General features: G+C 41.9%; 1 protein-coding gene and 1 long non-coding RNA gene across 2 annotated transcripts in view; both read right to left on the bottom strand.

Moving 5' to 3' along the window:
• The window catches only part of dennd4c (DENN/MADD domain containing 4C), a 90,745-nt gene that overhangs the window by 40,972 nt on the left and 27,514 nt on the right, over positions 1-22,259 (bottom strand). Inside the window, exons 2-7 of the mRNA XM_070542191.1 lie at positions 10,539-10,855; positions 4,483-4,735; positions 4,333-4,402; positions 496-665; positions 178-419; positions 42-108 (exon numbers count right to left, since the gene is read on the bottom strand). Of these exons, the coding sequence (XP_070398292.1) occupies positions 42-108; positions 178-419; positions 496-665; positions 4,333-4,402; positions 4,483-4,735; positions 10,539-10,837 (1,101 nt within the window). The 5' untranslated portion in view covers positions 10,838-10,855. The remainder of the gene's footprint in view (positions 1-41; positions 109-177; positions 420-495; positions 666-4,332; positions 4,403-4,482; positions 4,736-10,538; positions 10,856-22,259) is intronic.
• LOC139065566 (uncharacterized) lies at positions 8,854-10,532 on the bottom strand. The gene is made up of 2 exons (XR_011518548.1): positions 9,823-10,532; positions 8,854-9,095 (listed from the first exon to the last, which is right to left on the bottom strand). It is a non-coding gene; the product is annotated as an uncharacterized lncRNA (long non-coding RNA).

The following is a 22,259-nucleotide window of genomic DNA, read 5'->3' as shown; positions in this document are numbered from 1 at the left end:
ATGCTTGATTTCAAATAAAACAATGCAGGCAAACGGCTCACCTGGACGAGAATTCTGGGTCTCTGGGGGGAAGGAAATGAAACGTTGTGCATGAAGTGTGAGATGTGCCTGTTGGGACAAACATCTTAGTACACGTTACCATGGCAACAAAGAGTGATTCCTAAAGAATGTCCCTACTTTTCGATGGGCAGCGGGTGTGGGCCCGAGACAGAGAGCTTGTAGATGAACATCAGGAACTTGCGGAAGGACTCGAAGAAAGGCCAGCGGGACAGCAGGCAGATGCACTTGTTTGTGTTCACGGACCGGTTGGGGATCACCTTCTTCTCCACAGCAGTGAGAAGACCTAGCTGGATCTTCTGCTTCTCACTCAGAAGATTGATGGAATACGACTCGTAGAACTGGATGGCTGATCCATACACCTGGAGACCACAGGTGGACGCGTCATTCACATAAACTAGGAACATTCTGGACACCTCGTTGGCTTCAGGACCTCACCTTTTCACCAGAACTGATAGTTAAAACAAACGTGGAGAAGACGGGTAGAGGGTCACGCGTGTTTGGTGCCCAGCACTCGATCTTGGCACCCATGGGCAAACAGAAAAGAGGAACAGACTCCGACAGGGGAAAAGACTCATAGTCTTCTTCAGGGTAGCGAAAGATTAGACCTGCATAGCAAAAACAAGAGATAGCGCAGTGATTATTGTGATGCAACAGCGTCCACGTGGAACAAGCTCTTTTCCTACACCTAATGTAAACTTTCAGTTTAAGGGATTCGCTGAAGCTTTTGGCTTCACGATGGCCGAGATCCCTTCATGACCAGACAGAAACAGTCCTGTGCTGGCACACACACACACACACACACACACACACACACACACACACACACACACAGGCCTGTGGGCACACAGATTATGGGTGCAGTTGTCTGAAATGAAAAAACAGGCTCCTTCACAGGAAAACAGCCGGCCCAAACAGATAAATGTGCTCCACATGGTTGTGTTTGTATACAACACTCATTGTGAGCCAGTCGCACAATAAAATGTTTCAAAAGACGAGCTGCTTGGGGAAAGGTCAGTCAATGAAAATGTTACTGCGGTCGGTGAGAAAACACCAGGACCTCATTCATCAAACGTTTGTAGAAATATTCCTAAATTCCTTTTTATGAACAAAATTTAGTATATTTGTGCCGACTGTCAAAATCCTGATTTATGAAACATGTGGTGGCTTCTCGTACGCACGTTCCTCCGCACTCGTCTGATGATAAAACCCACCTGTGCGTGCCCAGGTGCTTGTGACTGTTCTCAGTCATTTACATACAGAAACACCCTTAATTAATCATATTTGGTCACGCTACGTCCTCAGCAAGTGGAAAAAAGAAAACCTGCGAGATTGAGACACTGGCTGTCGAAGTGCAAAGTAACCAAACAAGTTGCAGAGGTTAGAAACGCGGTCGGGACAGAGGAGAGGTCTCAGTCAGGAATAAATCAAAACTTTAACATGATAAATCGTAGAGTAACGGGTTCTCATTTACATTCTACATTTAAGGAGTCGTTCTGGATGGTGTTTGTTTTATTTGGAAATGTCTGAGTGCAGCCTCTTAGCTGTCATTCAGTCTGGTTACCTTGGCAACGCGTGTGTGACCAGGGAGCAGAGGAGGTTCTGGAGCGTTCTCATAGTTGTAAAATAGAATATGGACTGGAATCGGATGTGTGCGGTTTATATGTCGCTCCACGTGGATCCCAAATTACAGCACAGCTCTAGAAGGATCTCCTGTCAGGGCGCTCACGGAAACTCGTTTACTCCAGAGAAAAGCTCTGACTAATCCTTAATAACACAGTTTCTCAGTGACTTTAAAACATCACCACCACCATAAAACCTTTTCTGATGCTCCAAATACAGAAAAACATCCCTTCCCAGGGTTTTTGAATAAATGAAAAAATCAGAATATAAGTTTAAATGTTAAATAATAGTTAACATCACTTAAATGCAACAGCAAATTCTCTCATTGCTACTGAACATTTTCTCCACTTATGTGGTTATGATAGAAGGCTGTTGCTGTAATTGGAAAGTGAACTGTGCTGGGCCAAACTAGGAGAATATTAAGATTTTCTGAGGGAAAGAGAAAAACAATCGTCTACTTTTCAGAAGAGGAACTGGCAAAAAACTACACGGAAAATATGTGAAAACGTTTGTTTTTAACCCCAAATTGAACAAGTTTACATAGATCTTAAAAAGCAGCTCAGATGATGAAACTGCAACTATGATTCTGATAACAAGCTAACACACTGAACTAGCTCCTCTAAGATAACCGGCTAGCAGAGCTTCTGACTGACAGTTTATGTGCAGCAGCAAATCAACTATCCTGATTAACAAGGTTATAAAAGCTCATAAATGAAAAATCACTTTGATGTGTGGGGGAACTTTTCCAGGCTCTCTTTAGCAGGGTGGGACTGGGAGGAGAGTGCTGTAGCTGGAAGCTAACCGGAGCCTGGGGCTAACATCACCACCTGGTGGAACACTAGCGACATGATGGTGGGTTGGTTCACCGGCACGTGTCGGAGTCAGCCCGGTAAAAATGATTAACGACACCGAGCGGACTCACGTTCACGTTTGAAAGCAGCGCTGAATCCAGAAACCTCAGCACAAAGTGCGTTTGTTGCTCTGAGTCAGCATGACGAACAAGAAACGGCGCCGCTAACTCAGTTCGGGTGTTGCTTTCCATGCTAAGGGTCTATGTAGGGGGCAGGCGTATTACGTGAACAGACCCATCTGATTGGCCGCATATCAGAAGGGCTACATTTGATTGGTCAAATAATACTTCCGCGTAAAAAACAGAGCTGGTTTACAAAAGGTTGATGTATGACATGGATGGAAATGGTAAATGGTAAATGGCCTGTATTTGATATAGCACCTTCTAGAGTCCTGGAACCCCCCAAGGCGCTTTACAACACAATCAGTCATTCACCCATTCACACACACATTCACACACTGGTGGGGATGAGCTACAATGTAGCCACAGCTGCCCTGGGGCGCACTGACAGAGGCGATGTTGAACCAAACATTTATCGCCGATTTTGACGTGCTTTGCGATGGACCTATCGCACGTCCTGTTATCCCGATGACGATAATCTTTCGATATATTGTGCAGCCCTAATATATATATATGTGTGTGTGTGTGTGTATATATATATGTGTGTGTGTGTATGCATATGTATATATGTGTGTGTGTGTATGCATCTATATATATATATATATATATGTATATAATAATGCATTGAACTTATATAGCGCTTTTCTAGACACCCAAAGTCGCTTTTCACACACTCTCACATTCACACACTGCTAGTGATGGTAAGCTACTTGTAGCCACAGCCGCCCTGGGGAGGTCTGACAGAGGCGAGGCTGCCATTTGGCGCCGTCGGCCCCTCTGACCACCACTAACACAGGCAAGTTGGGTGAAGTGTCTTGCCCAAGGACACAACAGCAGGATACCCCTGACGGGAGCTGGAATCGAACCCATGACCCTCCGATCATGAGGCAACCCGCTCTACCACCTGAGCTACTGTATAAAGAGAGCTCCTATATATAGAGAGATGTATATATTCTAGCAAGTTATCCTATATACATCTATATATAGATATACATTTATTATATTATTATTATTTATTATATATATATATAATTATGCAGTCTGACCATGACCCATAGACAGAGCTCAGGCTTAGGGCGAAATCTACAACTGTCTGTCTTTCTAACTGTATCTGCACGTAATGGAGCAGTGCCAAGACCAATCAGACCGACGAACAATGTGACGCATTTATCACTAAACTGGCCTAAACATAGACAAGCCAATGGTAGACCTGCTGAGGTTACAAAGAAAAGTGGCTAGACCCACATGCAGAGTAAAATCTTTTGCTGCTGCCATGGTTGGTCTAGACTTCTAGGCTACCAAACTATATTAATTATGTCCTGGGTTTTTAACCATTTTGTTAACAGATCCTTCCTAAAGTCACAGTTAGTTCTTTGACGTTCTAATTCGGAGAACTGGGAAGGTTTTTAGGCACCTGGAACGACTGACTATTTTAGGAGAAAACTGGTTGTGCACATTTTACCGTGTTTGAAAGGCTAGTAATACGAGACTCAGGAGGAACTCTTGAAACCTGTGTGGATGCTGAGAAACATTATGGAAAAACCTTCACCATCAGTCTGATCTCTGTGAATTACTGATGGACATTCTGTCCCAAACTACAAATAGTCCAAGCTAGAAAATATGGAAAATAAAATAATCATGTTTTAGGGAATCAGAGAATAAAAGCTCAAACTTTCACTCACCTGCTTTGTAACTTATAGAGTTGGATGCTGATACAGACTTCTTGTAGCATAGGAACACGCTGGAGCCCCACTGAAATCACAGTGTCTCACTCTTAGTACGCTTTCAGAAATCACGTGACCAGTGCGTTTAACCAGAGTTTTCTGACGTACCATGCCACAGTTGAGGTTTTTCTCCACCTTACAGAAGGTGTGAGGCGGCGTCTCCCCCTTGCTGGCGATGATGACACAGATGTCCGTCACTGCCAGGGAGTTCTGAGGTTGTACAGGATGTGCTCGACGGAGAGTGATGAAGATGCGCTGTGATGTGGTGGAGCTGTTGTTGACATTGGCGCAGCGGCCGTACGGAGTGGCCTTGATGACCTCACAGCCCTGGATCAGACGCTCCTTACCCTCGTACAGCACCCTGTGACGGAGGGTGTTGGAAACATTTAACCTGATTGACTTATTTTTCATTGGAATCATACTTATTTATTTTTTTGTTCTTCTTATTTTGCTGATTTTTGTATTGAACTTTGTATGGAATGACTCTTTGGACAAGTTAACAGGATTGAGATTACGACCCACAATAGACAAATGATTGCAGCACCTCATGCTGTGTTTGCCTTTTCGTGTTGTTTCTGAACCTTTTATATCTGATCGTAGTGTTTATTACTTTACTTATTATTTTTCTTGTCTTGATGCCCATCCTTTTTGTTTTGCTTTTGTCTTGAGTTAATTGATTGTAACCTGTTGGCCCTTAGGACTACTGAGATGATCACCTTTCCTGGTTTACCCCTCTTCTATTATTTGATTTTTGTGATTGATGTAGCTTTCATAGTTAGTGGTGACAAGTTATGGAAGTGGATAAAATTCTTTATTATTTTACTTCTTTTTATTTTTCCTTATTTGGTTTTGTTTTGTTTGTTGCTTCCTTTTGTTTGGTTGTCCTATTCGGATAAACAAAAGAGAATGTTATGGAAAATTTATGTTTATTAATTCTTGATCATGAACTCAATCAACTGAATGCAATATCTGCTGCTCTATGCCTCTCTGCATGCACACACACACACACACACACACACACGCACACACACACACACACACACACACACACACGCACGCGCACGCGCACACGCACACGCACACACACACACACACACACACACTCTCTCTCTCTCTCTCTCCACTTCTTATCTATCTGACTCCTCTCTCTATAAATAAAGCCTGTGAACAGATGTTCGAGGCATTTGCTTCGACATCTTGCCCCAGTTATAACTGTCTGACTTGTCTGCTCATTGTCTCCTTCTCTCTTCACTATAGGTAATGGCTTATTGATAAACATATTGATAAAACCCATGACAGTGCTAAAACGACCCTTCACAGGGCTAATGAAATGTCGCTCAGACCCTGGCCAGAATACCACATTTGTAACTTCAGAGTGCCGGGCCGCTCTGTTGGGAGTTAGACAAAAGTGAGCTGACAAACTTGGCGAGTTGTGAAGCAATTCTCTGCCAGGACAGCAGGGGGCATACACCTCTTCTGGTAGGTGTGTCCACTCAAGAAGTAATGGCTGACGGAGTTTTCATTGAGCCGGAACAGCTTGATCTCGAGGAACAAAATAATTTAAAGGGAGCGAGGGAGACAGTGGTGTGGGTGGAATGTCCACTGGACAGGACAAGGCACATGACAGGCGAATACGCAGCTTCTGTGAGGTTTCTTCACTACTCTGTCAACAGTGGCACTGTTTAAATATTTAAAGGAAGTGGCGTCAAGATAGCAATAATCCCTGGATGTTATTGGGCCGAACAGATGTGTGCTCTCCGTTGTATTTGACAGATACTTTGGGCTCTAGTCTGTCCCTCTTTGAGCGCCTGTCGGTTAATAGTGTTGCATGTCTCCGCATATTAGCAGATGAAACATATAAACTAGGCTAAATACTCAGTAAGTTCTGGGTTTAATCAAGAGGTCTCCTACCAGTGGAAAAATCAGGAAAAACCACCAGAGGTGACCAGAAAGAGGACCGAACCACCTCAGCGGTGGAGGAGCAGCGGCCCCACTCCCTAGCTCCAAACCTCAAATCTTAACCTCGCTACCTTAATGAGGTACGTCACTTTAGTATCCAAGATCTCATTCTTTCAGTCATGATACAGATCTTAATATGGGTGGATCAGTTAATTGAGAGTTTGCCTTCTGGCTCAGCTCCTTCACCCAGATTGAAGCAACGCAACACCAAGATACTTTAACCCCTAGACTGGAGGCAGCTCAACCTGGAGACTTTTTATCCCGTTTACACAACTACACCAACTTGTAAAAAACTTATGCAGTAAATTCCATCAATGACGTTACATTTTTTAAACAGGCTTAGAAGCCTTTATAGATATGACTGTTCGTTATTAGACTGTCTGTGGTGCTGCAGACATAAACCTGTATAAGAAGCCACCACTCCAGAGAGGGGAGAAGAACATCTACAGATGCATCTTTAGAGGTGTCCAAAAAAAAACTATAATTACTTTAATAAAACTCAAGGTTAATGTGACACATTACAATCTAGCAGTTGCCCCATTTAAAAAGACTTCTTGGGCAAATACTGCAGTAGTCCGTCTCCTTACTGGAAGGGAATGGTCCACAGAAGGAGTGGGAGAGTGTGTGAGCCCCATGAGTCAAGAAGGTTGCTCTTTGTTTTTAGATGTTTTGTGGTTTTGCAGTTCTTTGGGGTTTAAAGCTCTGGTTTTCCAACTTCACTGAGTGGTTCAGACCATTTAGCTAGATGACTCATTCCAGTCATAGACAGTAAAGTTATTATCATGTCTAGTAATAAAATCAACCACCAACCTAAAAAGTTTGTGCTTTCCAAGTCTTTTCGCTCTGATTTTGGACTAGGAAACATCTAAAGGATGCAGCCAGGAAAGTAATAAGTACCCCACTGTGTTCAGATTTTTTGCATGACTGCAGGGCTTCTAAGGCAGCATGCTCCGTGTCCTCCCTTTCCATCTGGACAAAGCCATGTGGGAGGCCAAAACATCTAACGGCAACAATAGTCAAACCAAGACTAAAACATTTGTTTTTCTTTCAATCTTGGACAAGCATGAAGGCAGTCTTGGCAGATAGAAATGCCCCGAAACCCTCCAATCACTCTGAAAAGAGTGCCGGACAAAACTTAAGAGGCCAGGAGGGAAGAGTTGCCAACAAATTCTCATTTAGGAAACAAAAACAAGCGTCCTAATGGGCTCAGGAAAGCAAGATGCTCCAGCACCCACGGCTGGGAATGCTCCAGGGAAAGCAGCGTTAGCAGGAGCACAATCAGCTACAATTTCAATTGATGCAGAGAGCAAACTAATTTAATATATTTGTCCTCTTAGCTTAGGTGATTTAGCTCAACGCATCAATTTATTTGTTTAGCAACTTTACAAAGACAGTGATCCTGTCATTTAGCTGATTAATACTCGACTTCACGTCGTCTTCATAGCAAGTCTTGGTGCAGAAATGAACAAACTTCATTAACGTGCCTCATTAGCTGCATCACTAATATATATCCCTCCGGTATTCCAGTTCCCTTCTGTGTTGTTCTTTTCACCCCGTATCACTATTGGCACTCTAAACAAGATTGCACAATCTGTAAACATGACTAACGCTAAGCCACGGCACCACAATGCAGCAGTCAGGAGCCGTTCGAAAGTTTTAAACCACATTTAATCTTTCTTCCTAGTATACCATATTCAAATATAGTGTAACTCTTCAATTCCAATACCAATATAAGAAAAGAAAGAAGGACTAAATCCTTTCAGATCTCTAACATCACATATCTCCAGCTGTGCCACATTGACAGTCCAAAAACTAGACATTGAATTGGTCATATTGTGGGAGAGGAGAAGGTGCTTAAGAGTTTCATGTATAACATGTGTGTGGTATGTAAAAGTGGGTCAATAAAAATGACAGATAATTACCAATGTTATATTTTGATGCCAATATCAGCCGATAATATCGGTTACCCTAATAGATGCTAATAAATACAACAAACTCTTCACAGAGGAAAGCCCGACTGGTCAGATAGATGCAGAGTCAAACTGAATCTCTCCGTGACTGAGCACTTATAGATGCTCATAACCAGAAACTCCAGGGAGAACCAGAAACAGGCTTCAGAAAGAGACTTAAACGAGAGGAGAGGTTCAACGCCTCGGGCCGCGTTGCATCGTCATTTTGAATGAAGCCCATCTGTCATTTATTGAACCCAGACGATAGAGGAGACAGGCTACGTCTTTAAAGGTAAATTAGAAGAAACTGAGTTGGAGACGAATTTACATAAAGCAACCAGCAGCAGTTTTCCTCTGGCACTGGAAAAGGTTGGCATGTCATCAAACTTAAATGATGTAAATGTGAGCACCAGGAACTAGGGCTGCAACTAACGATTATTTTCATAATCGATTAATCTGTCGATTATTTTTTCGATTAATCGATTAATCGGTTTGTTACTGTTTAGCTATTTAACCTATACAAGTGATGGATGCATTTCAGTTAAGAAAAAAAAACATAAGAGAATTGTGCAGTTGACTGCAATCTATTTTATTGCACATGAACACAGTCAGCAGTATAAAATGAGCTAAACAGTGCAAAATATCAGTCCAGAATAATTTTTTAGCATTAGCTGGAAGCCTGCTCCTTCCACCATGGATAGTGGCCTCATGTCTTTTACCAGCATGTTTAGAATAGAGTTTGTAAGTGGTATGAATTGCTGGGGGGTGAGTGTCTTGTTCCCCATGTAGTTGTCCATCGTTGCTTGTTTTTTTCTGCATAAGAAACACAAATAGACTGAAATAAGTACACATATAAAATAAAGCAGCACACACACTACAACACTAAATCAATGTTAAATTATTTGAATTAATTAACAATATACAGTGATCATTTATTTTGAGGGTTACGTTCTACAAAATAGCCCGCAACAGGAGATATTAAGAAAAAAAGTCTAATTTTTTTACTATTAAAAAGCTCAGAGTAAGAAGCTCATGAGGTTTTTACTTTGAGTCGGGAGTGTTTAAATTAGCTAGAGAAATGTGAAAAATGTTTATTTTGTGTAATACTGTTTAAGAAACATGATAAAAATGTGTTGTGAGGCGTTTTACAGCGTTAGACAGTAAAACAGCCTTTTAATAGTAAAAAAAATGACTTTTTCTGAATTTCTCCTGTATTTAAAAATTGAAAGCGTACAACTATGCCGCGTTATATTCACCTGGACACAGCTCGTCTGTATATTTTTCACCGCAGAGTTGTCCTTTTTTGAATGAGGAACATAGTTATGGGTTTGTGCCGTTTTTCTCTTAACTAGAACATTCTTATAAACAGACATGCTGAATTTGGCAAGCGCATGATACACAACACAGAGATTCACGATTGCATCTAGTCAATCAGAAGTAGAACACCGCAGACTGACGCGACAAAAAAACATGTTTAACATCCACTATAACGAACTCAGCTAAAACACTAAGTCCAGCTTGTTTATTTTCTGTTACTTACCGGGCTGGCTCTTCCAAATGACGGCTCACTTGACCGCGGTGCTCTTCCTCAGCCCCCACGTTTTCGTCTCAAATGTTCACTTAGGGACGTCGTGCTTCCGTGCCATGCTAGATGGTTTTTGCATATTTTGCCTTTTCAATGCATCTAGACTGAAGTGCTCCCATACTCGTGAGGTTTTTGTCCGGGGTTTCTCTAAAGTTTTGTCGCTTCTATTTTCTTCCGTATTTCCTCTTGTTCCGCCATCTCTCACAGCAAGATGAGCGTCAGTAACGTGATACGTCATGAAAACCGAGGGCACTCATTGGCTCATTTCTTCTTCTACGGCTCCACTGGTAGATCAGTGGCTCATTACTGCCACACACTGGCGGCAAATTTAACAGCTTGTAACCGATGTCAGATTGTGGTAAAAATAGACTTTATGCGGTAAAATATGATTATTAAACAACTAATCGATGACTAAAAAAGTTGTTAACTATTTTAATAATCGATTATAATCGATTAAATCGATTAGTTGTTTCAGCTCTACCAGGAACACTCAAAGCAAAGATCATGTTTATGAAGAAAAGTCTGTTTGTCCTTCTGAATGGTCTTAAATGCAAACTTGAGTTTGAAAAAGTGGTTTTTCATCCTCATTGTGCTGTGATGTAACCCGATTACCGTTCAAGTGACTTGATCGCAGCATCCCTACGATAACCAATCACAAGACTCTGACTCACCCGATGTCGGTGAGTGGAGGTTTCCCCCGACCTCTTTTGTAGCACAGGAAGAGCTCAGGACTCTTGAGGCTGCCATGGTTCAGGTTGGCTGGCTGGCCGCTGTAGGTGTTCTCAATGCAAGTAAAGCCCTCAGGGACGGTTTCTCCTGCAGACCTGTTGATGACAGCTAGGTCCGTGATGGGGGCCTTGGGCCCGCTGGACTTAGTCTCCGACAGGTCCTGCTCCAGAGACGTGGACTTGTCAGTCAAGCCAGCCACCACAAAGTAGTCGGTCACACGGTGACCCTTGTCTTCGATCATGGCTCGGCAGACCTGAGACTTAAGACAATAAAAAAAGAAAGCATTTTAGTCTAGTTCCATCCATTTATACCATTTGTCAAAGAACAGGTTATCAAAATGCTGAGAGACACACAGAATATCGACGCTACGCCCGAGGCAAGAAAAGGACCCTTCCTCCACAGCGGAGCAGAAAAACTGGGGGAACACAAGTGACGAAGAGGAGACTGGATCTCTACAAACACTCTCGTCATTGTGTATCACAGAGCTGCTCCAAACACTGGGAGTTAAGGTCCTGGTGGCAGCAGAGCGCCCAGGCAGAGCCACCGAGCCAAGAAGAATGCTCAGGAATGTCACACACACAGTGTAAATCAATCTAGGCTATAAAACTCTGAAAATATGGTCTCAAATGTGGCTCGAAGAATTAAAACTACAAAGATCATACTTGCTTTAATGGCAGAAGCACATGTGACGTGTTTTAGCTGTTACATTATGAGTATCCTTATCAACAAGATTAAACTAAATCCCACCAGCAGCCAATGACTCAATGAATTGAATGAAATATATTTACTTTACAATTAAATAAGTAAATAGTGTCTGAAAGTGCAGGAAAAACTAAAACAGCACATCCTTAGGGTAGCCTTATGTATCAGGGAGGAGTTTTGGCCAAGCTCTCATTGGAGGAATGCAAATCGTCTATTGTTGCCTTTAGGGGGCCCTTTCATGGAAAACCCACTTTTTGGAGCTAGTAACAAGGTGATATAGTTATTCCCTCAGGAAAAAAACCCCAAACCTGTTGCATTCATGCATTTTCCTGTTTCAGCTGCAAACTTTGAGTTTTACATTGAAAATCCTGTAAAGCATTAATAGAAACTAGTCCCGACATCAATTCAATTCAATTCAATTCAAAAATATTTTATTAATCCCAGAGGCCTGCTTAATCAGGCCTGATTCTCTCCCGGATCCCATCTCTGGTCTGAAACCCGTCTCCTCTAGTCAGTACAGGATATGTGGCTTGGGCGACTATTGTCATGTAACACGTTTAGTGGTTAGAGTGCTGGGCAGACGTGCAGTTTTGTAACTTTTTCTTCTTTTTTTTAGCTGCACTTGCCAGTATGATGTTTTCAACCCCTGGAGGAGGCTCTGTTATGTTCTGGAGCTGCTTTGCTGCATCTGACACAGGAGGTCTTGGATCTGAGCAGGGTTCCATGAAATCTCAAGACTATCTAGAGAGAAATGTGCTGGCCAGTGTCAGAAAGCTTGGTCTCAGACACATGTGATTGTAGTGGGGGTACCATCTTTTTTGTCCAGGCCTGTTCCAAGAGTTCATATTTTTTTTAATAATTCAGTTGAAGCATGATTAAAAAGCAATGTCTGACTTTCATTGGTAAAATTTCATACAACTATTATTGATAATCAGATTTGTCAGACTCAAGTTATTTCTGTGACCATTGTGGGTTTTTCTTTCATTGACTGAAGGGTACCAACAATTTTGTCCACATCTGTATGAGCGGTGCAGTGAGAAGAAGGAAATAAGCGACAGAGACCAGATGGCCACAGCCTTAATGATAACGGCCGTAGTAGCACCAGACGAAAAACTGCCCACCCAAAACAAATAAACAAATGTGTATTGGTCCTTACAAGCTTGTAGCCAACGCGTCAAACACTGGCCTCTCACAACACACAAAACAGATGCTGGGCCAGTCAGGAGCCCCATAAAAAAACGCCTCTTTGGTGTTGTCTGAAATCGCCATTTCGTTCAGTCTTATTATGCAGCGCTGTATTCTCAATGAATGATTTATGGGAAACTGTCATCAGGAGACATGCTGGTTGTTCACACAAGCTTGATATTTACCTCAAAAGGCTTCAACTTTGACTCCATTTCCCAGAGCTGCCAGTTCACTAGTAATTAGCCACCACACAAACGTCAAGGGCACCGTTTCAACACCTGACAAAACATATCCCACGTTCAGACACGCAATGGTCCTCTTTATTAAAGGAATACAAAGACTAGTGAACGCGGGCAACAAAAAGATGCAACAAGAAAATGAAGTGACCTAAAGCAAGCACTCTGTGTTCAAAAAGCTCTTAGAAGTGAGTTTTCCAGAGGTGTGTCAGCTGTGGCAGGACAAATAAAAAGCTTCAGCCACAGTGAGCTGAAAGCCTCAGACCTTTGGTTAAAGATTAAATCCTAAAATCTTTCATTGTGATTTTTTAAATTCATGTTTTATTTTGAAACCAAACAAAGATGAAGGCTGAGAAAATGAAACACGGCATCTAAATTAGGCTTTGTTCTTTAAAAAAAGAGTGACCAACATTAAATATGTGACTTTAAACTTCTGAGCAGTAATGGTACACATCAATCTTGGCTGCACAGGAGTCTGACCCGTTTCAGCTTTAAAATAATAAAAAGGTCTAAATGACTTTAAAAGCATTTATATGTAGTTTGACCTCTCTCCACATGTTTTATATCCAAAATGTATGTAATAAATCATGCAATTTGCGAGAAGTGATCCCTTAATTTATGTTTCATGCTTTTGAACAAACATCTGAACAATTAAAGCAGTTCTTCTTTTTGATCTTTGGACTAAACTTGGCCATTTGCCCATGTGAACGTTCAAAAACCCACTTCTGTACCTTTCAAGAATTATAGTAGGATATTTGCACAGAATTAATCCTGTGAAAACATGGAGCAAAGTTAATATGTGTATTAACCATATGTTGAGGTTAAGCTGCCAATAGGATCAGCAGACATTGGGGGGGGGGGGGGTGTATTGGCTAGAATCTGGCCAGGGGTGTAGAAAAATATCGATGCACTGAAATCTCAACATATTTTATGTTATAAAACAGAATCAATTTAAATGCAGTGTGTCAATGTTTTATTAAGAAAACGAATGCTAATGTTTAATGTATTTCTTTTACATGATGCAATTCAAACTAAAAGTGCTAGGTGGCATCAGATTTTACCGTCTTCATTCTGACTGAACAAGATCTCACAATAGCCCCATTCCCACCTGTACCGGGTCGGCCCGGGCCGGGTAGCATAGGTTGTTTACATATCTGGGTGGCCTGGAATTTTCCCGGGCCAACCAAGGCTCATTCTTGGCCCTCTTCCCGAGGGGTACTGCTTCAGGCCGACCAGGGCCAACACGCCCACTGCTGACAGCAAATTCACACCTTCCATTAGAGCAAGCCTCTGATTGGTGGGTAGAATCAGCCCATTCACACCTTCCATTAGAGCAAGCCTCTGACTGGTGGGTAGAATCAGCCCACATGGGCTTAAGGCAAGGATGTGTGGAATCAACCGGGCCAGGCTGGGGCCGACTGGGGCTACCCGGCCCGGGCCGACCCGGTACAGGTGGGAATGGGGCTAATAACACTGGATGTCTCCAGCCTGAGTTGTTAAATTAAATTAAATCTTAAAATGTTATGTTTTATATTAAAAAAAATATATATATATATATGTGTGTGTGTGTGTGTGTGTGTGTGTGTGTGTGTGTGTGTGTGTGTATGTATATATATATATATATATATATATGTATAATATACATATTATATTATGTATGTCAATAAATGTATATATAAATGTTCAAATATCATGTAGGTTTTGATATCACATTGTGTATTTTTAAATTATATATCACATCACCAGATTCTAGCCAATGCACACAACTCTGTTGATACGATATGCATCACTCATTCATAACACAAAACATCACTATTTGAATGTATCAATATTTTCTCACATTTATAGCAATCATGTGTGAAAGTTGCAATGGCAACTTTGGAAAATAAATTACAGTATTGACCCGACTATAGGACGACCCTCCTTTCCAAGACTAATCTTCAGGAAAAAAAATAAAAATAAAAATAAAAATAAAAATCACTTTTTAAATAAACTATTTTTTTGGAAATTTGAGAACAAATAGTGAGCAAAAATTATTTTTTATGCAAACTATAAGAACTTTGCTGACATGTGAAAGCAAAAGTCAAACGAGGCTTTCATTCAGACACCCTCTGCCTCGCTGTACTCACTCATGCTGCTGCGGTCCCGGTGTACCATCAGATTGCTACACCTGTCCTGCCGGCTCCTCCCATTGAATGTCATTCTCACTGCCATCCAAGGCATCCATGCATGCAATGTTTGACACATCTGCTGAACTGACCACCATCATCATAAAATTCGAATAACTCTGCCATACTGTGTTAACTTGCCCCAATGTCGGTCCACTCTGCTCCGGACCTCCCGTTTTTTTTTTTTCCTCCTGTTGGGAACAAACAGCCTGGCGTCCTCTGCTGTTACAGGCATGTAATGACCCAAGACAAATAGCAGCATGTGTGAAAGCTTAGACCCCGATTATAAGACGACCCCATATTTTAAAATTATTTTCAATGAAAAAAAACCTCGTCTAATATTCGGGTCAATACGGTATGAATATTATATATATATATATATATATATATATATATATATATATATAGTGGAGATAGTGGAGATAATAACATGGTTCTCTCGCATTTGTATAAAAACCTCGCCAACAACGCGTTTAGTACCAAAAGCAACCATCGGACAGTCCGATTGTCGCATAGCTGAACCGGCGCACTTTCCTGGGTCCTCCAATCATTATGAACTCACGTATCTAACAACAGAACACCACCGTGTGAGAGGCTGTCCGCTCAATATTATCAGAGAAGAAGAAACACCCATCTGCTACCACTTCCTTTTTAGGACAAACTAACAGAGTCCCCCCCCCCCCCCCCCCCCCCCCCCCCCCGCAAAAGACCTACCATTTGAAGTAATAGAGCAAAAAAAGACGTTTGGACGCATAACAGCGACTGTTTTTTTGCGCTCTCTGGTTTCTTCTGGCAACACGTTTCCAGTTACAGCAGAAGCGTCTTAGGGAAGATACTCAAGGAGAGGGGTGAGTGTTCTATGACCTTGGTTGCATTCAAACCCTAGCTTGTTCTGTAGATTCGCTATTACAGCTTTAAATTAATTTAATTACAGGACACTCCTTCTGAAGAGTGTCTCCATCTTTGCTGTTCTGGTAATCGACTCCAGGCATGCCCTTTTATGATATAATAAAGACTTATCAATGACCTGCCTCCTGTTAGCTTTTACTGGATATTTTCATTTTATGATAGTGCACATCTGCAATTTTGAGCCTAGACTGACTGCTTTGAAGATATTTACTGCATTGTATCCATGGCAACTGCTCCCTGGCCTAACCCTATTCAACAGAATACAACTTGTTAGACCAGAGGTTCTCTAAAACAAACATAATAGTTAAATAGCCTCGGTGTAACTACAGGGGTCCAACAAAGAATGGCCACGCATCATACTGATGTCTTCGGATGTTTATTTTGCTCTCTCTCTCTCTCTCTCTCTTATTATCTTCAGACACCGTGAAAACTGAAGAAACACAAAGTTTACACAATAACGGTTTGAACTTATCAGTCTCTCATACCATTGTCCATAAACAGCCTCGTGCAAGCAGAACAGAAAGAAAATGCGCAATAATGAATCACAAAATGTCCTCTCATTAACAGTGTAGAACACATATGCAACATTATACAAACATTATACATGAAACCATACCGTGTGCGCCTCTTGGACCACATGCAGAATGACATTAACGTCGAGGCTGTAGACACATCTGTAGCTATGTATCCATGCTATGGTTGCTATGGTAGCGCTGTCAAACTCTGATCATGTGACCATTACAAACTCTACCTCATACAAACTTTACAGCACGTTACATATTTAACAAACCCATATTTTTTAATCACATATTTTAGACATGTTTTTAAATCAATGTTACACTTTTATCATCTTATCTAGTAATTAAATGAACCAAATTAAGCATCTCTCTATCACAGAAACATTTGAAATAAACAACTTTATTTTAACTGTCTCAGGGACAGTTACACTCCCACCAAATTACTAAGATTTATGAACTGTTAATAATATGAATAAATCTAGAAATTTTCAGAACCAAACAGTACTTAATCTTGCAAGTCAAGTCTAATACTTTAACCATCCCATATACATTTACAGAAGTTCCAATGGAACATTCTAATTACTCTCTATTAGGACCACTAATTTATGTATAGGGCGTTCAAGAGTGGATGGTTTATTGAGCCTTTCACCCTCTTTCGATAGTTTTCTATTTCCTAGTTGTATTCTGGCTTTTTGGCTAGTTGCTGAATCCTAGCAACTACATTTACTGCTGTATGCCATTTTGAGAACCTTTTGAGTCTCTCCAAGAAGTTCCTGTCCTCTACTACCTTTGTACGTAGTATTTGTGTCGTTTTGACCTCTGGATCACCTACCAGAAGGTCTGGAGTTGAGTCTGGTGTGACAAACCCTCTTTCCCACAGGAAATGAGGTCCAGTAAGCCAATTTGAACTTTTCAGTTCTGCCACTGTGAGGCCTCTGGAAGCGTGATCCGCTGGATTTTGATTGGTGCCAATATAGTGCCACTGTGCTGGATCAGTTGCTTCTCTGATTCTTTGCACTCTATTAGCAACAAAAACATGAAATCTGCGGGCTTCGTTGTTAATGTAGCCCAAAACCACCCGTGAATCAGACCAGAAATACTCTTGATCAATTTTGAGCTCCAGTTCCTCTTTTAGCATTCTGCTGACTGCTGCAGACACCACTGCTGCTGTTAATTCCAGCCTTGGTATGGTTACAACTCTCGTGGGCGCAACTCTTGCTTTGCCCATGACTAAGGAGCAATGCACTCTGTCTTCACTCATCACCCGGACATATGAGCACTGACCATACCCGCGATTGCTCACATCTGAAAAGTGGTGGAGTTCTATTCTTTGGACTTTTCCAAGGTTTTCAGGTACAAAGCATCTTGGGATTTGGAGTTGCTGCAGGTTCTTCAGATCAGTGACCCAGCTCTCCCATTGTGGCTTCAATTCACCAGGCAGTGGCTCATCCCATCCAATGCTCTTTAGACACATTTCCTGTAGAATTTTCTTTCCTATTAGAAGGAAAGGATCCAAGAAGCCTAATGGGTCAAAAACAGAGGCGATAATGGAAAGAATTCCCCGTCGTGATACTGGTTTCTCCTCCAGGGTAACTTTAAAGGAGAAGGTGTCACTGCTTACACTCCACCTTACTCCCAACACAGTCTGAACTGGGAGTTCATGATGACTGATGTCCACATCCTGGGCTCCACTAGCTCGTTCACTATCTGGAATTGACTCCAGGACTTCTCTGTTGTTGGATATGAACTTTGAAGCCGTAATCTTGCCTTCGCACACACCTTCCGCACACCTCTCACTAGTTCAATGGCTGCATTCATAGTTTTTACACTGACTAGCCCATCATCAACATAGAAGCTACTTCTGATGAAGTTGGCTGCTATCGGATGTTCCCTTTCATTTTGGCTCGCAAGATACTTCATTGCATAATTTGCGCAGCCTGGTGAGGATGCTGCCCCGAAAAGATGGACTTTCATGCGATATTCTTTTGGCTCTGTGTTTGTTTCACCGTTTTCCCACCACAGAAATCGCAAGTAATTTCTGTCTTCTCTGTTTACATGAAATCTGTGAAACATCTTCTCTACATCACAGATGATTGCAATAGGGTGTTGGCGAAATCTGCAGAGGACTCCAGTCAAACTGTTGATGAGGTCAGGTCCGGTCAAGAGGTGATCATTCAGAGCTGTGCCACTGTACTTTGCAGAGCAGTCAAACACAACCCTGATTTTTTCTGGTTTTCTTGGGTGATAGATGCCTTGATGTGGAATGTACCACGTATTTCCTTCTCTGGGATCATCTTCAGCTCTTTCAGCATCACCTTCCTTGAAGACATTGTCCATGAACCTTACATAATCGTCCTTAAATTTGGGGTTTTTCTCAAACTTCCCTTTCAGGTGCTTAAGTCGCACCAGAGCCAGACGCTTATTTTCTGGCAGCTGAGGGCGTGCCTTAAAGGGAAGTGGCATCTCTAGGTGCCCGTCAGCATTCTGGTGTATTTCCTCATTTAGCAGATGCATGAACTGTATGTCATCTTGTGATATGCTCTTTTCTCCAGGAGCTGTGTCTTTGAAATCTGACTCAAGTACTCTGATGATGGTGGCTGGTGTCAGAGGTGGAAGCTCCTTAACAGATAAGCGATGGCACAGGCCTGTCACTTCTGTTGATGTTGCCATTTTTTGTGAACTGCCAACAATGCTCCAGCCCAGGTCTGTCTTGATTGCATATGGCTCTTCGTCACCCCCCGCGATTACTTGCCGTGGTGCCAGTGCTCTAGAACAGTCGTAGCCTATTAACAGCCCGACCTTGCAATCCATTAACTCAGGCATCTCCTGTGCTATTCTGATTAGATGTTTCCATCTCTTGGCAGTTTCAGAGGTGGGAATGTGTGAACGTTCAAGTGGGATGAAGTCTCTGGTATAGGCAAGTGGCAAGTTGATAAAGCCTTTGGAGTAAAACCCTCTAACTCTGAGCCCACTAACCCTTTCGCTCTGAACAATGGAATCTCTTCCCATCATAGTGGTTAGCTTTAACTTCACTGGCTCTAAACTCATCCCCATCTCCTCACACACCTCTTGATCTACAAAAGTGTTGCTACTCTGCGTATCTAATAAAGCATACACTAAGGTCTCTCTCTCTGGAGTGGTGGTTGAAGAAACCCACACAGGGACTATCATGGATGTGCTCCCACCATCTCCTTTGTCCATGCAGCAAGAAAGTGCAGATATGTTTTCTTCTGCCTGCATTCTATGTGATGACGTGTTCACTGCAGTTGTTGGACGGTCTTCATGAAGAGCTGTTGGATGATGTTTTTTACAAATCCCACAAGTCGCCTTGCGCTTACAGTCTTTGGAATTGTGTCCTCTTCTGAGACAGCCAAAACACAGGTTATTTTCAAGTATGAACTTTCTCTTGTTTTCCACATACATTTTAGCAAAGGTCTGGCATTTGTGAATAGAATGGCTTTCTCCACAGCAAATACATGTGACTGAGTTTGATGGCAATGCATGTGCTTTTCTTTCTATATCACCCTCATTTGAATTGTTCTCCACTTTGCTGTATCCTGTTGTTGTTCGGTCTGATGCTTCCACACTTGTGATGTATGCATTAGCCTTTGGATGCTTTATGTCTCTAGTTTCAGTGTGTTTCAAGGCATTAAATGATGTTATGGGATTGCATGCAACTTCCGCTTCTTGTGTAACAAAGTCAGCAAATTGTTTGAAGCTTGGATATTCTTCTGTTTGCCGTAACTGCACCGTGACATGACGATTCCAGCGAGAAGTCACCCAGTCAGGAAGTTTTCGGAGCAATTTTTGATTCTCTTCACAGTCATTTAACACCTGCAGTTCTTTGATGTATGGCATAGCATTGCTGCAGGCTGTCAGAAAATCACTGAATTGTCTCAGTTTAAGTGACTCTCTTGAACCAATCTTTGGCCAGTTGTTCAGTTTTTCCCTAAATGCACGCTGAATTACAAAGGGGTGACCATACCGAGCATTCAAAGCTTCCCAAGCTTGGTCATATGCTTGGTCATCTTTTCTGTAAAAGCTTCCCTCCAATACAGACTGTGCTTCTCCACTGATGTATTTGCGTAGGTAGAACAACCTGTCGGCTGGATTTGTGCATCGCCGTTCTATCAAAGCTTTGAAACTAGTGCTCCACTCTAAGAACTTAAGTGGGTCCCCTGAGAAGACTGGGGGTTCAGGTGCAGGAAGTCTGGTGAGGACCATTGTGTCATGCAATGCTTGCATTAACAATGACTCATTGTTATTGTTTGGTTGTTCATTGTTATTATTCTTGTAGGTTTGCTCTGGTACGATTTCTTCAGGAGCTAACGGAGGACAACTGACTACCTCACTGTGTGCACTTTTGACTTCTCCACAGACTTCACTTGAATCTGCTTGAGAATAAGCTTTTAGCTTTGCAGTTATTACCTGAAGATCTCGCTGATTTTCTAGTCTTTTAAGCTCTTGCCTTTGTGTAGCAATAGCCTCCTCCATTTCTATCTCGGCCTGCTTCGCAGCAAGCTGTGCAGCACACTCTGCCTTTTTTACATTGATGCTTTGCTGCTCCGATAAACAGCTTGAGCGGTGGCTACGTACTGAAGGTCGGGAGATTGTAGTCCCAAATATTGACTGAGCATATTCTCTGTCTAGCACCATGTGAAGTCTTGCATTTTCTGCCTTAGCATCAAACTCTTCTATCCCCACTTCGCTCATACGTACTTTAAGTATTCTCATCAAGTCCGCTGTTACTGCTGTGCAGGAATCAATTTTTCTTCTAGTCTCAGTAGAAGGGGCTGCCTGCGATCTTATATCTTCATATGTATTTTTCACTTGTGACTCCAGCCCTTCGACAGTATCCATCATGTCAGCTAATTCCTGGTCAGAGCACTCTTCTTTAAGTTTGGAACGTGTAGCTTTAACTTGTTCTTTCCAGGTTTCATATAGTTTGATAAATTTACTCTCCTTCTGAGAAAACTCTTGTTGCTTAAGTTCTAACATTTTGGGTGTTAACTTTCGCTCCCTTGAGGATTTCCTGGGCTCTAGTCTTGAAGTATTAGTGGCAGGCTTCTGCTTTATTTCTATTTTAGCATGAATATCACCTATGAGTAACTCCAATTTCTCCCTTTCAACATCATCAGTCTGTAATTTCAATTGTTCATTCAATCTACTTAGCTCTTCCTTAAGGGAATACATTTGTTCTCAGAATTCTTCAATATGTGATTTTTCTGTGTTTACTGACATTGCACATGTTTCAGCAAACCTGCTGCATAACAAGTCGTTGCTATATGTATATGCGATCCTGGCAAACATATAATTCTCAATAGAATCTGATTCTTGCAACAATTTTTCTTAACAACACCCCTTGTTAGTCTTCCTTTAAGTTGAACTCTTAAACATCATTAGAACACTTTAAACAACACCACTTGTAAATTAAAGGGGAACAGTTTGGCTATGACAGGCTGGTTACCTTTAGCTCAGTACCTTTCTCATACAAAATAAATTATTATATTAATAGACCTCTCCAAACTTTACTAACAGCTGTGGATATATCACAGCCCAACCTGACGTTGACTGCAGAGCCGTTATCTTTTCCTTGAAGACGGAGGATTATACAGTTTTTGCTGTGTGCAACGGCAGAGTTGCAGACGGTTGCAGAGCTGTAGTTTATGATGGTCAATGTCGCCCTCTATTGGTGAAGTCGTGGTCGTTGCCGTCCAAAGCGCCAATAATGATGTTTCCTCTTTCCGAGTTTGCAAGCCTCCTTTCCGCTGCGTTCTCGAACCACACACACTGCGCTGTCACGAACCTTTCTTCTTTTCTTCTTTTGAAACATTCACTGCTTCTTACGTTGAACTTCCAGGCACGTTGGCGGTACGTTTTCACTGTAACTACAGGGGTCCAACAAAGAATGGCCACGCATCATACTGATGTCTTCGGATGTTTAT

Source organism: Nothobranchius furzeri, chromosome 2, assembly GCF_043380555.1.
Source record: "Nothobranchius furzeri strain GRZ-AD chromosome 2, NfurGRZ-RIMD1, whole genome shotgun sequence".
Taxonomy (NCBI): Eukaryota; Metazoa; Chordata; class Actinopteri; order Cyprinodontiformes; family Nothobranchiidae; genus Nothobranchius; species Nothobranchius furzeri.
This window is presented reverse-complemented; position numbering and strand designations above follow the sequence as displayed.